Source organism: Sebastes fasciatus, chromosome 8, assembly GCF_043250625.1.
Source record: "Sebastes fasciatus isolate fSebFas1 chromosome 8, fSebFas1.pri, whole genome shotgun sequence".
Lineage (NCBI taxonomy): Eukaryota > Metazoa > Chordata > Actinopteri > Perciformes > Sebastidae > Sebastes > Sebastes fasciatus.
In genome coordinates this window covers 35,584,610-35,602,575 of record NC_133802.1, presented here as the reverse complement: position 1 = coordinate 35,602,575, position 17,966 = coordinate 35,584,610, and the positions used below count along the sequence as shown (strand labels likewise).

The window sequence follows — 17,966 nt, the reverse complement described above, 5'->3', positions numbered from 1 at the left end:
AAGCGATGTGCCACAGACTGACGGAGGAAGTCAGGGAGGTTTTAATGTGACGATAACAAACATTTATCCGACACTGTTAAACATTTCGATCTGAGCCGGCGTTAAAGCCCACTGATGGAGCTCTCTACAGACAGATCAGGAATCAGCCTCACGTGTTCATGTTGTGTTCATGTTGTGTTCATGTTTAAGGTCGCCCAGCGGGCCTCTCCATAATTAGAGGCTCTCCTGATGAGGAGTAATTGAGGGGAAGAAAACAGATTACTGTAAATGAGAGGAGGAATGTAGGAGACGGAGGGGGGAGACAGAGAAGAAAGAAAAGGCCAACTCTCCTCTCATTTCTCTCCATGAACCTAGAACATCCCGTCTGTCTCTCCTCCCTCTCTACAGATCAGTTTAATGTGAGTCTATGAGGCTCTCTGATCACAGGAGGAGGAGGAGGAGGAAGGAGGAAGAGGAGGAGGAAGGAGGAGGAGGAAGAGGGAAGAGGAGAGGAGGAGGAGGAGGAGGAGGAGGAGGAGGAGGAGGAGGAGGAGGAGGAGGAGGAGGAGGAAGAAGAGGGAAGAGGAGAGGAGGAGGAGGAGGAGGAGGAGGAGGAGGAGGAGGAGGAGGAGGAGGAGGAGGAGGAGGAGGAGGAGGAAGAAGAGGGAAGAGGAGAGGAGGAGGAGGAGGAGGAGGAGGAGGAGGAGGAGGAGGAGGAGGAGGAGGAGGAGGAAGAGGAAGAGGGAAGAGGAGAGGAGGAGGAATAGGGGAGGAGGTGGTGAAGAAGGGAGGAGATGGGGAGACAGGAGTCAACAGTGTGAGTTGGCAGAGGTCAGCCTCACAGTAATCAGCCAGAGGGGAACTCAGCATGGACGCTGTTAGTGTGAACAACAGCAGATCAGGTTGTCCTGGATCCTACAGATGCTTCACGGGATGCTGAGGACGAGGACGAGGTGAGTGAGGTGTCTCTGTTTGCTTCTACTTCTTCCTCTCTCTGCTGAAAATGGAGAATTAAAATCTGTACAAGTAGCTGTTAGTGTTTCTGAGGCTGTAGGTTACAGGTCGGAGCTTTAGTTCTGTGTTTAGACTGAGAACTGAGATCAGTTCTGACGGAATTATCTAGAAAAGAAAGAAACTCTGAGACGACTTTTGGTTTTGTGAAAAGAAAACTCAGTATTGAACAGCAGGTGTCGGCTCGTCTAACTGGATTAACATCAACCACAAGATGCCAACAAACCAGAGACTCAGGTGAAGTGACCATCAGCTATAGCTACAGTATATATATATACTGTATATACTGTATATGATATTAACACTACTTCAAAGTAACTACTTACAGCTGTCAGATAAATATTTAGTAGAATAAAAAGTACAATATTTCTCTTCTTGCATTAAATGGAAATACTCAAAGTACAAGTACCACAAAAGTGTAATTCAGTAGATTATATGTGTATTTGCATGTTTTGTGGGAAGCCCCGACTGTCAGTTAGTGTGTGATGTTGGTCAAACAACGGTGAACTTATTAGAGCTCAGTAACCCTCTGAGATGAGAGGCCTCTCTGCATGCCTCTGTGATTGTGTGTGAAACATCCTTCACCTCATTATTGTTTTACAGTTGATCTGCTCAGGGAGGCCTGATCCTGCTCATACAGCCCCATTAACTCCAGCTCTGTGTGCTGGTGCCATGTTTACAGGCAGATAATATGACCACAAACATGCAGCTATATGCACCCTTCCAACGTCGACTGGTCATTATAAACACACTGTGGACTGAATATGACAACAGACATGCAGCTATATGCACCCTTCCAACGTCGACTGGTCATTATAAACACACTGAGGACTGAATATGACAACAGACATGCAGCTATATGCACCCTTCCAACGTCGACTGGTCATTATAAACACACTGAGGACTGATTATAACAACAAACATGCAACTATATGCACCCTTCCAACGTCGACTGGTCATTATAAACACACTGTCGACTGATTATAACAACAAACATGCAGCTATAGGCACACTTCCAACGTCGACCGGTCATTATAAACACACTGTGGACTGATTATAACAACAAACATGCAGCTATATGCACCCTTCCAACGTCGACTGGTCATTATAAACACACTGTCGACTGATTATAACAACAAACATGCAGCTATAGGCACACTTCCAACGTCGACCGGTCATTATAAACACACTGTGGACTGATTATAACAACAAACATGCAGCTATATGCACCCTTCCAACGTCGACTGGTCATTATAAACACACTGTGGACTGATTATAACAACAAACATGCAGCTATATGCACCCTTCCAACGTCGACTGGTCATTATAAACACACTGTGGACTGATTATAACAACAAACATGCAGCTATATGCACCCTTCCAACGTCGACTGGTCATTATAAACACACTGAGGACTGAATATGACAACAAACATGCAGCTATATGCACCCTTCCAACGTCGACTGGTCATTATAAACACACTGAGGACTGAATATGACAACAAACATGCAGCTATATGCACCCTTCCAACGTCGACTGGTCATTATAAACACACTGTGGACTGATTATAACAACAAACATGCAGCTATATGCACCCTTCCAACGTCGACTGGTCATTATAAACACACTGAGGACTGAATATGACAACAGACATGCAGCTATATGCACCCTTCCAACGTCGACTGGTCATTATAAACACACTGAGGACTGATTATAACAACAAACATGCAGCTATATGCACCCTTCCAACGTCGACTGGTCATTATAAACACACTGTGGACTGATTATGACAACAAACATGCAGCTATATGCACCCTTCCAACGTCGACTGGTCATTATAAACACACTGAGGACTGAATATGACAACAAACATGCAGCTATATGCACCCTTCCAACGTCGACTGGTCATTATAAACACACTGTGGACTGATTATAACAACAAACATGCAGCTATATGCACCCTTCCAACGTCGACTGGTCATTATAAACACACTGAGGACTGAATATGACAACAGACATGCAGCTATATGCACCCTTCCAACGTCGACTGGTCATTATAAACACACTGAGGACTGAATATGACAACAAACATGCAGCTATATGCACACTTCCAACGTCGACTGGTCATTATAAACACACTGTGGACTGAATATGACAACAAACATGCAGCTATATGCACCCTTCCAACGTCGATGGGTCATTATAAACACACTGTGAACTGAATATGACCACAAACATGCAGCTATATGCACCCTTCCAACGTCGATGGGTCATTATAAACACACTGGACTGAATATGACAACAAACATGCAGCTATATGCACCCTTCCAACGTCGATGGGTCATTATAAACACACTGGACTGAATATGACAACAAACATGCAGCTATATGCACCCTTCCAACGTTGATGGGTCATTATAAACACACTGGACTGAATAACGTTCACGCCTGTTTCATAATCACCCACAACACAATACATCCTGTCATCATTTTTTGGCAAAATGTTCCAGGACTGCAGAGAAGAGATGGGAGCTACTAATTGGCATTCACTGTCACACAATCAATTAACAGGCAGTGGTGGAAAGTAACTAAGTACTGAATTTTAATATAAATTTAAATCTCATTTATTTATTTACTTTATATTAGTTGTGTGTGTTTGACTGCAGCCTGCTGCTGCACATCGTCAGCAGTGTGTTCGGTTTAGGATAATAATGAAGTGTTGTCTTTAGCGTCCTCTCTTTGACGTCTACCTGTCCTCCCCTCCCAGACAACATGTCGGTCTCCACGGTAACAGACTCGTACCCGTCCGTCGGCCAGACGGCGGTCTCCGTGAGCCCGGCGGGTACGAATGTCACAAACTGGGAGCGCGACGCCCTTCTGGCGGCGGCCGAGGTCGTGGTGCTGGCTGTCATCTTGGTGATGGCGCTGCTCGGCAACGGGCTGGTGTTGGTGGTGTTGCTGAGGCGGAGACGCCACCACAACCCGCTGCACCAGTTCATGCTCAACCTCTGTCTGGCCGACCTGGTGGTGGCGCTGTTCCAGGTAGGGGAGTCGCAATGTTGACGAGAACCGTGATATTTAAACATGAAATACTGATATCATGTTATTAATACAGGTATGATAACTGACCCCCCCCCCCTTTCTCAGGTGCTGCCCCAGCTGGTCTGGGATGCTAAAGGATGTTTTCCCGGCCCTGACTTCCTGTGTCGCCTGGTGAAATACCTGCAGGTCCTCGGGATGTTCGCCTCCTCCTACATGATCGTCGCCATGACGATGGACCGCCACTACGCCATCTGCTGCCCCCTGCTGGCGCATCGCAGCGTCGCCACGCAACGCTGGAACACCTTCATACTGCTGGCCTGGGGGCTGTCGCTGCTGCTCAGCCTGCCACAGGTAGAGGGGGAGACGGGTAGAGGGGGAGACAGGTAGAGGGGGAGACAGGTAGAGACAGACAGGTAGAGACAGACAGGTAGAGGGGGAGATGGGTAGAGGGGGAGACAGGTAGAGGGGGGAGACAGGTAGAGGGGGAGACAGGTAGAGTGGGAGACAGGTAGAGGGGGAGACAGGTAGAGACAGACAGGTAGAGACAGACAGGTAGAGGGGGAGACGGGTAGAGGGGGAGACAGGTAGAGTGGGAGACAGGTAGAGGGGAAGACAGGTAGAGGGGGAGACACGTAGAGGTAGAGACAGGTAGAGGGGGAGACAGGTAGAGTGGGAGACAGGTAGAGGGGAAGACAGGTAGAGGGGGAGACACGTAGAGGTAGAGACAGGTAGAGGGGAAGACAGGTAGAGGGGGAGACAGGTAGAGTGGGAGACAGGTAGAGGTAGAGACAGGTAGAGGTAGAGACACGTAGAGCTAGAGACAGGTAGAGGGGGAGACACGTAGAGGTAGAGACAGGTAGAGGGGAAGACAGGTAGAGGGGGAGACAGGTAGAGTGGGAGACAGGTAGAGGTAGAGACAGGTAGAGTGGGAGACAGGTAGAGACAGACAGGTAGAGGGGGAGACGGGTAGAGGGGGAGACAGGTAGAGGGGAAGACACATAGAGGTAGAGACAGGTAGGGACAGACAGGTAGAGTGGGAGACAGGTTCAACTTATGAATGGAGTCATAAAGTGAACAGAGACATGAAGAACAGCTCACTGGATGAAGACAGGGATCAGGTCTGGAGACATGAGAGACATGAGGGAGACATGAGAGACATGTCCTCCTCCTACTTATAGGAGCACTGAATGAGTTCTGATTGGACTCACCTCTGCTGTTCAGAGTCAACTAGGACAGGTGAGCCTGTGGCTGCTCTCAGAGCTCATTAAGATGACATCAGACAGGAAACGGTTTCTACCAGAGACGACTAAACGTCATCACGCCTCTCGTCCTCCTCACAGCCTCGTTGTGTTTATACTCCGTTTATAGCCTAACGTTAGCTTCTTACTGCTGCTGATTACATTCACACTTCATCCATCATAAAGGGGTTCATTAGTGGAGACGATCACTTCCTGTTAGTGGAGGAACCAGAGAGATGATGACTTCCTGTTAGTGGAGGAACCAGAGAGATGATCACTTCCTGTTAGTGGAGGAACCAGAGAGATGATGACTTCCTGTTAGTGGAGGAACCAGAGAGATGATGACTTCCTGTTAGTGGAGGAACCAGAGAGATGATGACTTCCTGTTAGTGGAGGGAACCAGGGTGATGATCACTTCCTGTTAGTGGAGGAACCAGAGAGATGATGACTTCCTGTTAGTGGAGGGAACCAGGGAACCAGAGAGATGATGACTTCCTGTTAGTGGAGGAACCAGAGAGATGATGACTTCCTGTTAGTGGAGGAACCAGAGAGATGATGACTTCCTGTTAGTGGAGGAACCAGAGAGATGATGACTTCCTGTTAGTGGAGGAACCAGAGAGATGATGACTTCCTGTTAGTGGAGGAACCAGAGAGATGATGACTTCCTGTTAGTGGAGGAACCAGGGTGATGATGACTTCCTGTTAGTGGAGGAACCAGAGAGATGATGACTTCCTGTTAGTGGAGGAACCAGGGTGATGATGACTTCCTGTTAGTGGAGGAACCAGAGAGATGATGACTTCCTGTTAGTGGAGGAACCAGAGAGATGATGACTTCCTGTTAGTGGAGGAACCAGGGTGATGATGACTTCCTGTTAGTGGAGGAACCCGTCACCACCACATCATAGCGTCATGTTAGCACCAGTAACGTGAGCAGCCTTGCGTCTGGTCGTCTGTTTGACGTTAGCTAGCTGTGTAACTTACTCAGCTCGTTGTTGTTCAGATGATGCGTTTAAGGACCAACGTTACCGTCGGTAAACTCCCTCTTCACCCTCCAGGTCTTCATCTTCTCCCGGTCTGAGGTGGCTCCAGGGGTCTACGAGTGTTGGGGCCACTTCGCTGAGTCCTGGGGCCTCAAGGCCTACGTGACCTGGATGACCCTGTCTGTCTTCATCCTGCCCGTCCTCATCATCACTGTCTGCCAGGTAGAGACCAGGACCAGGACCAGGACCAGGACCAGGACCAGGACCAGGACCAGGACCAGGACCAGGACCAGGACCAGGACTAGGACCAGGACTAGACCGGACCAGACCAGACCAGACCAGACCAGACCAGGCCAGACCAGACCAGACCAGACCAGACCAGACCAGACCAGGACCGAACCAGACCAGGATGTAGTTTATTCTACAGTAGACTCTAAATCATGATGATTCTAAACGTCTCCTCCCTCAGGTACGAATCTTCAAGGAGATCCACAACAACCTGTACCTGAAGACAGAACGCCGCCTGTCACCCGCAGGAGGACGAGGAGCAGGAGGAGGAGCACGAGGAGGAGGAGCTGGAGGAGGAGGAGGAGGAACAGGAGGAGCAGGAGGAGGAGGAGGAACAGGAGGAGGAGCCGGAGGAGGAGGAGGAGGAACAGGAGGAGCAGGAGGAGGAGGAGGAACAGGAGGAGGAGCAGGAGGAGGAGGAGCTGGAGGAGGAGGAGGAGGAACAGGAGGAGCAGGAGGAGCAGGAGGAGGAGCAGCAGAAGGAGGAGGAGGAGGAGGAGGGGGAGCAGGAGGAGGAGGAGGAGAAGGAGGAGGAGGAGCAGGAGGAGGAGGAGGGGGAGGAGGAGGAGGAGGAACAGGTGGAGCAGGAGGAGCAGGAGGAGGAGCAGGAGGAGGAGCAGCAGAAGGAGGAGGAGGAGGAGGAGGGGGAGCAGGAGGAGGAGGAGGAGAAGGAGGAGGGGGAGCAGGAGGAGGAGGAGGAGGAGGGGGAGCAGGAGGAGGAGGAGGAGAAGGAGGAGGAGGAGGAGCAGGAGGAGGAACAGGAGGAGCAGGAGGAGGAGCAGGAGGAGGAGGAGGAACAGGAGGAGGAGCAGGAGGAGGAGGAGGAACAGGAGGGGAGGAGGAGGAGGAGCTGGAGGAGGAGGAGGAGGAACAGGAGGAGGAGCAGGAGGAGGAGGAGGAACAGGAGGAGGAGCAGGAGGAGGAGGAGGAACAAGAGGAGGAGGAGGAGGAGGAGCTGGAGGAGGAGGAGGAGGAACAGGAGGAGGAGCAGGAGGAGGAGGAGGAACAGGAGGAGGAGCAGGAGGAGGAGGAGCTGGAGGAGGAGGAGGAGGAACAGGAGGAGCAGGAGGAGCAGGAGGAGGAGCAGGAGCAGGAGGAGGAGCAGCAGAAGGAGGAGGAGGAGGAGGAGGGGAGCAGGAGGAGGAGGAGGAGAAGGAGGAGGAGGAGGAGGGGGAGCAGGAGGAGGAGGAGGAGGAGGAGGAGGGGGAGCAGGAGGAGGAGGAGGAGAAGGAAGGAGGAGGAGGAGGAGGAGCAGCAGCAGAAGGAGGAGCAGCAGAAGGAGGAGGAGGAGGAGGAGGAGGAGGAGACAGAGGGAGGTCCAGTCTCTCCCTCTATGTTTCCCCCCTGGTGTTCAGCAACCCCGGGACTGAGCTCGGCTTTGAACCCGGATCCATCTTTCAGCACCACCTCACCCCCAACAGCATCATGACACACTGTGACGTTCACACCTACACAGCTGTTCACCCAGGTGAGATTCACACCTACACAGATGTGCTGCTGGGTCTTTGTGGTAATCACATACAGGTGTTCTTTGGATCCCTCAGGTGTATTGTCTTTAGGCTGACAGTGACCTGATGAAGATGTTGGTGCAACACGTTTGTCATTGTAAACAATTATTACCATGAAGAATAAAGGCATTGTGACGATGGGTTTAGTTCGTACACTACGATGGGTTTAGTTCGTACACTACGATGGGTTTAGTTCGTACACTACGATGGGTTTAGTTCGTACACTACGATGGGTTTAGTTCGTACACTACGATGGGTTTAGTTCGTACACTACGATGGGTTTAGTTCGTACACTACGATGGGTTTAGTTCGTACACTACGATGGGTTTAGTTCGTACACTACGATGGGTTTAGTTCGTACACTACGATGGGTTTTGTTCGTACGCTACGATGGGTTTTGTTCGTACGCTACGATGGGTTTAGTTCGTACACTACGATGGGTTTAGTTCGTACGCTACGATGGGTTTAGTTCGTACACTACGATGGGTTTAGTTCGTACACTACGATGGGTTTAGTTCGTACACTACGATGGGTTTAGTTCGTACACTACGATGGGTTTTGTTCGTACACTACGATGGGTTTTGTTCGTACGCTACGATGGGTTTAGTTCGTACGCTACGATGGGTTTAGTTCGTACGCTACGATGGGTTTAGTTCGTACATTGTGGCGTGTTTTGTTCGTACACTACACCGTGTTTTGCTCACACATCCTCATCTTGTGGTTTCCTGTCAGCTGCTCTGCAGCCTGACGTGCTGCCCGGTGCTGCAGCGCCCTCTGCTGCCCGCGGCCCCCCGCCCAGAGCCCCCCCGCCCAGAGCCCCGCCGCCCAGAGCCCCGCCGCCCAGATCCCTCCCGGCCCGCGGCGGCGAGGTGTCGGCGGCCATGTCGAAGACGGTGAGGATGACGCTGGTCATCGTGCTGGTCTACTCCGTCTGCTGGGCGCCGTTCTTCAGCGTCCAGCTGTGGGCTGCCTGGGACCCCGACACCCCCCACAACGGTACACACACACACACACGCACGCACACACACACACACGCACGCACGCACGCACGCACACGCACGCAAGCACACACACACACACACACACACACACACACGCACATAAGCACACACACACACACACAGACACACAGACACTTGTTGTAAAATCGTGAAATATTACATACGTGTGTCTCTCTGTGTTGTGTGTGTGTGTGTGTGTGTGTGTGTGTGTGTGTGTGTGTGTGTCTCTGTGTTGTGTGTGTGTAGGTGCAGTGTTCACCCTGCTGATGTTGTTGGCCAGTCTCAACTCGTGCACGAACCCGTGGATCTACTCGGCGTTCTCCAGCAGCGTCTCTCTGGAGCTCCGCCTCCTGCTGCTCTGTCACCGCCAATCACAGCGCCGCGGCTCGTTACCCAACGACTCCACCTCCAACACACACACCTCCACCTACTGAACTACATACACACCTCCAACACACACACCTCCACCTACTGAACTACACACACACCTCCAACACACACACCTCCACCTACTGAACTACACACACACCTCCAACACACACACCTCCACCTACTGAACTACACACACACCTCCAACACACACACCTCCACCTACTGAACTACACACACACCTCCAACACACACACCTCCACCTACTGAACTACACACACACCTCCAACACACACACCTCCACCTACTGAACTACACACACACCTCCACCTACTGAACTACACACACACACCTCCAACATACACACCTCCACCTACTGAACTACACACACACCTCCACCTACTGAACTACACACACACACCTCCACCTACTGAACTACACACACACCTCCACCTACTGAACTACACACACACCTCCAACACACACACCTCCACCTACTGAACTACACACACACCTCCAACACACACACCTCCACCTACTGAACTACACGCACACCTCCAACACACACACCTCCACCTACTGAACTACACACACCTCCAACACACACACCTCCACCTACTGAACTACACACACACCTCCAACACACACACCTCCACCTACTGAACTACACACACACCTCCAACACACACACCTCCACCTACTGAACTACACACACACCTCCAACACACACACCTCCACCTACTGAACTACACACACACACCTCCAACATACACACCTCCACCTACTGAACTACACACACACACCTCCAACATACACACCTCCACCTACTGAACTACACACACACCTCCAACACACACACCTCCACCTACTGAACTACACACACACCTCCAACACACACACCTCCACCTACTGAACTACACACACACCTCCAACACACACACACCTCCACCTACTGAACTACACACACACCTCCAACACACACACCTCCACCTACTGAACTACACACACACCTCCAACACACACACCTCCACCTACTGAACTACACACACACACCTCCAACATACACACCTCCACCTACTGAACTACACACACACACACCTACAACATACACACCTCCACCTACTGAACTACACACACACCTCCACCTACTGAACTACACACACACCTCCAACACACACACCTCCACCTACTGAACTACACACACACACCTCCAACATACACACCTCCACCTACTGAACTACACACACACACCTCCAACATACACACCTCCACCTACTGAACTACACGCACACCTCCACCTACTGAACTACACACACACCTCCACCTACTGAACTACACACACACCTCCAACACACACACCTCCACCTACTGAACTACACACACACCTCCAACATACACACCTCCACCTACTGAACTACACACACACCTCCAACACACACACACCTCCACCTACTGAACTACACACACACACCTCCAACATACACACCTCCACCTACTGAACTACACACACACCTCCACCTACTGAACTACACACACACACCTCCATCTACTGAACCACACACACACCTCCAACATACACACCTCCACCTACTGAACTACACACACACCTCCAACACACACACACCTCCACCTACTGAACTACACACACACCTCCAACACACACACCTCCACCTACTGAACTACACACACACCTCCACCTACTGAACTACACACACACCTCCACCTACTGAACTACACACACACCTCCAACACACACACCTCCACCTACTGAACTACACACACACCTCCAACACACACACCTCCACCTACTGAACTACACACACACCTCCAACACACACACACCTCCACCTACTGAACTACACACACACCTCCAACACACACACCTCCACCTACTGAACTACACACACACCTCCAACACACACACCTCCACCTACTGAACTACACACACACCTCCAACACACACACCTCCACCTACTGAACTACACACACACCTCCAACACACACACCTCCACCTACTGAACTACACACACACACCTCCACCTACTGAACTACACACACACCTCCACCTACTGAACTACACACACACCTCCAACACACACACCTCCACCTACTGAACTACACACACACCTCCAACACACACACCTCCACCTACTGAACTACACACACCTCCAACACACACACCTCCACCTACTGAACTACACACACACCTCCAACACACACACCTCCACCTACTGAACTACACACACACCTCCAACACACACACCTCCACCTACTGAACTACACACACACCTCCAACACACACACCTCCACCTACTGAACTACACACACACCTCCAACACACACACCTCCACCTACTGAACTACACACACACACCTCCAACATACACACCTCCACCTACTGAACTACACACACACACCTCCAACATACACACCTCCACCTACTGAACTACACACACACACCTACAACATACACACCTCCACCTTCTGAACTACACACACACCTCCACCTACTGAACTACACACACACCTCCAACACACACACCTCCACCTACTGAACTACACACACACACCTCCAACATACACACCTCCACCTACTGAACTACACACACACCTCCACCTACTGAACTACACACACACCTCCACCTACTGAACTACACACACACACCTCCAACACACACACCTCCACCTACTGAACTACACACACACCTCCAACATACACACCTCCACCTACTGAACTACACACACACCTCCAACACACACACCTCCACCTACTGAACTACACACACACCTCCAACACACACACCTCCACCTACTGAACTACACACACACCTCCAACACACACACCTCCACCTACTGAACTACACACACACCTCCAACACACACACCTCCACCTACTGAACTACACACACACCTCCAACACACACACCTCCACCTACTGAACTACACACACACCTCCACCTATACTGAACTACACACACACCTCCACCTACTGAACTACACACACACCTCCAACACACACACCTCCACCTACTGAACTACACACACCTCCAACACACACACCTCCACCTACTGAACTACACACACCTCCAACACACACACCTCCACCTACTGAACTACACACACACCTCCAACACACACACCTCCACCTACTGAACTACACACACACCTCCAACACACACACCTCCACCTACTGAACTACACACACACCTCCAACACACACACCTCCACCTACTGAACTACACACACACCTCCAACACACACACCTCCACCTACTGAACTACACACACACCTCCAACACACACACCTCCACCTACTGAACTACACACACACACCTCCAACATACACACCTCCACCTACTGAACTACACACACACACCTCCAACATACACACCTCCACCTACTGAACTACACACACACCTCCAACACACACACCTCCACCTACTGAACTACACACACACCTCCAACACACACACACCTCCACCTACTGAACTACACACACACCTCCAACACACACACCTCCACCTACTGAACTACACACACACCTCCAACACACACACCTCCACCTACTGAACTACACACACACACCTCCAACATACACACCTCCACCTACTGAACTACACACACACACCTACAACATACACACCTCCACCTTCTGAACTACACACACACCTCCACCTACTGAACTACACACACACCTCCAACACACACACCTCCACCTACTGAACTACACACACACACCTCCAACATACACACCTCCACCTACTGAACTACACACACACCTCCACCTACTGAACTACACACACACCTCCACCTACTGAACTACACACACACCTCCAACACACACACCTCCACCTACTGAACTACACACACACCTCCAACACACACACACCTCCACCTACTGAACTACACACACACACCTCCAACATACACACCTCCACCTACTGAACTACACACACACCTCCACCTACTGAACTACACACACACCTCCACCTACTGAACTACACACACACACCTCCACCTACTGAACCACACACACACCTCCAACATACACACCTCCACCTACTGAACTACACACACACCTCCAACACACACACACCTCCACCTACTGAACTACACACACACCTCCAACACACACACCTCCACCTACTGAACTACACACACACCTCCACCTACTGAACTACACACACACCTCCACCTACTGAACTACACACACACCTCCAACACACACACCTCCACCTACTGAACTACACACACACCTCCAACACACACACCTCCACCTACTGAACTACACACACACCTCCAACACACACACCTCCACCTATTGAACTACACACACACCTCCACCTACTGAACTACACACACACCTCCAACACACACACCTCCACCTACTGAACTACACACACACCTCCACCTAGCAACGGTCTGTTATATAGAAATGACAGACGGCAGTGATTGACCAATCAGATTGTTAATGAATGAACTGTGGAGGTGCTGCTCGCTGCTCACGGCCAACAAATAATCTTTTTGTAAACAAAGAACATAAAAGGTGTTAATTAGTGCTTTAGAGGTTTCCAGTCCACTGAGCTGAGCTAAGCTAACCAGCTGCACCTGGACAAGAAATCAATTACAGAAAATATGGCTGATCATATTTCCTACAATGTCAAACTATTACTGTTCAACCGATAGTTTACCTACAAACTGCTGTAACACATCTTATAAAGTGTAATTATTGTAAATTGAAGTGTTTGTGTGTTTTTTCTGACTGCTGATGTAAAGGAGCAGTTTGTAGGATCTGGTGACATCTAGTGGTGAAGCTGCAGATTACAACCAACTCAAACTGCTCCTGTGTGCCGAGTCCGAAGGACAAAACCTGAAAGTGTCTCTAGAGTCAGAGTTTGGTTTGTCCCTTCTGGGCTACCGTAGGAACACGGAGGACTCCCTGAAGAGGACCGGCTCTCTACGGAGATATCAACGGCTCATTCTAAGCTAACGAGAACACAACATACTTATTAATATTATATTCCATTACGTTACACAGTGCTCCTTTAAAGATCCGTTTCCTTCTCATGTTTCCACAGAACAGAACAAACACAACGACATTTGTTTTAAAGAGTTTATTCATTCTCCCAACAGTCATAAAAAACCTTCATACACACACATACAAACTGACGCGACTAAAAAAACTTCATACAATAATTTGTTCTTTCCTGTAGTTATACAGTAAAACACCAACATCCACATGGTTCCTTCTAAAATACAAGACCTGGTGGTGATCAGGGTCAATGAAACCTGTTGAGTAATAATAGTATATTATATATAATAATATAACAGTATATTATTATATAATATAATAGTATATTATATATTATAATAGTATATTATATATAATATAACAGTATATTATTATATAATAATATAACAGTATATTATATATAATAATATAATAGTATATTTATATAACCATAATGTGGTGAGTGTCAGTCTGCTGAGACATCTAATGTCTCTACTCCGTCCTCTCAGATATGAACCCGTCCACCAACAGGAGAAGACATTAGATTCAGATTCATGTCTGTGGACAGGTGGACAGGTGGACACCTTAGGTAGGATGAGACAGAAACTAGTCTCCCGTTGGTCCAAATCAAATTACATCAACAACGTACACTTTGTGATGAACTGGTCTGGAAACTAATACTCACATCTGGTCCGTAAAACTAGCAGAAGTTGTTTGAAAGCGGTCGTGATGCAGTAACCGTGTAAACGTGCACCGATGACATCACACTGAAATGTAAAGGGCATAAAACACAGACGTAGCGCTCCGTTACACAAACACAACCTTCAGCTTCCTTCAGCTCAACAATTTATCTTCAGATTGTAAAAGATAGAAAAGATAAAACTGCTCATATTCTATATTTTTGTTATTGTCAACAAATCCAACAAACAGACCAGAACCCTCGATCTCCTCGTCCTAAACCAACATCAGAGTACTAACCCTAACCCCCCAGAGTACTAACCCTAACCCCCCAGAGTACTAACCCTAACCCCCCTAACCCATCAGAGTACTAACCCTCACCCTAATGAAGCGGTACGGGTTGAAGCTGTTGAAACAGCAGCGCTGTGTGCGTTTTACCACCCCAAAGGTTCCTGTAGCCTACTACCCTCACCCCCCACCAGGGCCTTTCTGGAGGGATGTCCCCAGAACTTAAAATAAATAGCCTGGTCCCCCCGTGGTCCCGCCCCCAACCCCCCTTTGCCAAACACAATGAGATCCTCAGAAGGTTCTTGGTTCTGGGGGAAAGCTCCTGCGGTGGAAAAACGTAAAGTATCACCCAATCAGCAGCGTCCTTTAGAGTATGTTTATAAAGATCCGTCCTGCTGCCGGACCCGTCTACAGCAGAACACTACCGTGGTTCAGTAACTCCTGTCTGTTTCTACTAACTCCATCTACTGTAGTAATACACTGACTCTGGATCAGAACCTCATAGAACCACACTGAGAAACAAGAGAACAGGAGGAAGGCTCCTTCAGGACGAGGTCTCAGGTCTGTTTGTTCCCTTCAGTCTGGAGATGTTGGCGGTAAACTGTCATTGATCGACGTGTGATGAATCACTGAGTATTAAAACTAAAATAATAATAACGTGATATGACACATTCAGTGTGGTTCTCACACACACACACACACACACACACACACACACACACACACACACACACACACACACACTTTCATCCAAATACATGTAAATCCATCAGAAAAGATGACTGGTTGTCAGATTGTCATAAACAGTTCAAATAGATTATTCTGTTGATACAACTGTAAACTACAAAGTGTTATAATGTGTTATACATGTTATACATGTTGTACATGTGTTGTACATGTGTTATAATGTGTTATACATGTTATACATGTTGTACATGTGTTATACGAGTTGTACAGGTTGAGTTAGTCCCTCTTTAACATCACTCTCAGGTTCTGTGACTCCTAAAGTTCTAAATGATCAATAATCATGATTTGGTGTGATTTCAGATTTTTGTTCCTATTTTGGCTCCACAGCTGGACAGCTGGAACCACCACATACACACCCAGTAAACCCAGTAAACCCCCCCCACCCCAAAAGAAACCAGCGTGTGGTGTCATGTGATACTGTGAGAGCTGGTTACTCAGCAGGTGAATCAATGGGGGGGGGGGGGACTGTGTGAGCGTTCTTCTTCTTCTTCTTCTTCTTCAATGTGTCTTCATCAACACGACGGTGTGTTAGTGCTCTGGTCTGAGGGAAGACGACTCTAAACTACACTCACATTTATGGACCAACGGGACCACCAGTACCATCAGGACCACCAGGACCATCAGGACCACCAGGACCATCAGGACCATTGGGACTATTGGGACCATCAGGACCTCTCTAAAGATTCCTACATTAATTTTCACCTTCCTTACTCTCCTATATCTATATCCTAGACTAAGGGTTAAAAGGTCCCTGTGGTGGTCCTGGACTAAGGGTTAAAATGTCCCTGTGGTGGTCCTGGACTAAGGGTTAAAAGTCCCTGTGGTGGTCCTAGACTAAGGGTTAAAAGGTCCCTGTGGTGGTCCTGGACTAAGGGTTAAAGATCCCTGTGGTGGTCCTGGACTAAGGGTTAAAAAGTCCCTGTGGTGGTCCTGGACTAAGGGTTAAAAGGTCCCTGTGGTGGTCCTGGACTAAGGGTTAAAAAGTCCCTGTGGTGGTCCTGGACTAAGGGTTAAAAGGTCCCTGTGGTGGTCCTAGACTAAGGGTTAAAAAGTCCCTGTGGTGGTCCTGGACTAAGGGTTAAAAGGTCCCTGTGGTGGTCCTGGACTAAGGGTTAAAAAGTCCCTGTGGTGGTCCTAGACTAAGGGTTAAAAGTCCCTGTGGTGGTCCTGGACTAAGGGTTAAAATGTCCCTGTGGTGGTCCTGGACTAAGGGTTAAAAGTCCCTGTGGTGGTCCTAGACTAAGGGTTAAAGGTCCCTGTGGTGGTCCTAGACTAAGGGTTAAAAGTCCCTGTGGTGGTCCTGGACTAAGGGTTAAAATGTCCCTGTGGTGGTCCTGGACTAAGGGTTAAAAGGTCCCTGTGGTGGTCCTAGACTAAGGGTTAAAAGTCCCTGTGGTGGTCCTGGACTAAGGGTTAAAATGTCCCTGTGGTGGTCCTGGACTAAGGGTTAAAAGGTCCCTGTGGTGGTCCTAGACTAAGGGTTAAAAGGTCCCTGTGGTGGTCCTGGACTAAGGGTTAAAAAGTCCCTGTGGTGGTCCTGGACTAAGGGTTAAAAGTCCCTGTGGTGGTCCTGGACTAAGGGTTAAAAGGTCCCTGTGGTGGTCCTGGACTAAGGGTTAAAAAGTCCCTGTGGTGGTCCTGGACTAAGGGTTAAAAGGTCCCTGTGGTGGTCCTGGACTAAGGGTTAAAAGGTCCCTGTGGTGGTCCTGGACTAAGGGTTAAAAGGTCCCTGTGGTGGTCCTGGACTAAGGGTTAAAAGGTCCCTGTGGTGGTCCTGGACTAAGGGTTAAAAGGTCCCTGTGGTGGTCCTGGACTAAGGGTTAAAAGG

The 17,966-nt window shown here is 49.3% G+C and overlaps 2 protein-coding genes and 1 long non-coding RNA gene across 4 annotated transcripts in view; 1 reads left to right on the top strand and 2 right to left on the bottom strand.

The window, feature by feature from the left end:
- The first annotated feature begins 668 nt into the window (after window positions 1–668).
- LOC141773320 (vasopressin V2 receptor-like) lies at window positions 669–9,509 on the top strand. The gene is made up of 7 exons (XM_074645227.1): window positions 669–932; window positions 3,758–4,032; window positions 4,138–4,383; window positions 6,326–6,472; window positions 6,720–6,775; window positions 8,861–9,042; window positions 9,294–9,509. Exons 2-7 carry the CDS (start codon window positions 3,763–3,765, stop codon window positions 9,479–9,481), a joined length of 1,089 nt encoding a protein of 362 aa, XP_074501328.1. The 5' UTR covers window positions 669–932; window positions 3,758–3,762; the 3' UTR covers window positions 9,482–9,509.
- Window positions 3,354–9,433, bottom strand: LOC141773322 (uncharacterized). 2 transcript variants are annotated; one of them, XR_012595073.1, is made up of 3 exons: window positions 5,241–5,768; window positions 4,213–4,374; window positions 3,354–4,082 (listed from the first exon to the last, which is right to left on the bottom strand). It is a non-coding gene; the product is annotated as an uncharacterized LOC141773322 (long non-coding RNA). The 2 variants fall into 2 exon arrangements; XR_012595072.1 differs by lacking the exon at window positions 5,241–5,768 and adding an exon at window positions 9,307–9,433 and having other exon boundaries at window positions 3,355–4,082.
- Window positions 9,510–14,521: 5,012 nt separating the features above from the next.
- The window catches only part of LOC141773314 (monocarboxylate transporter 1-like), a 28,516-nt gene continuing 25,071 nt past the window's right edge, over window positions 14,522–17,966 (bottom strand). Inside the window, exon 5 of the mRNA XM_074645221.1 lies at window positions 14,522–17,966. This exon is cut by the window's right edge and continues 1,931 nt beyond it. The gene's annotated coding sequence lies outside the window, so the exon portion shown is untranslated.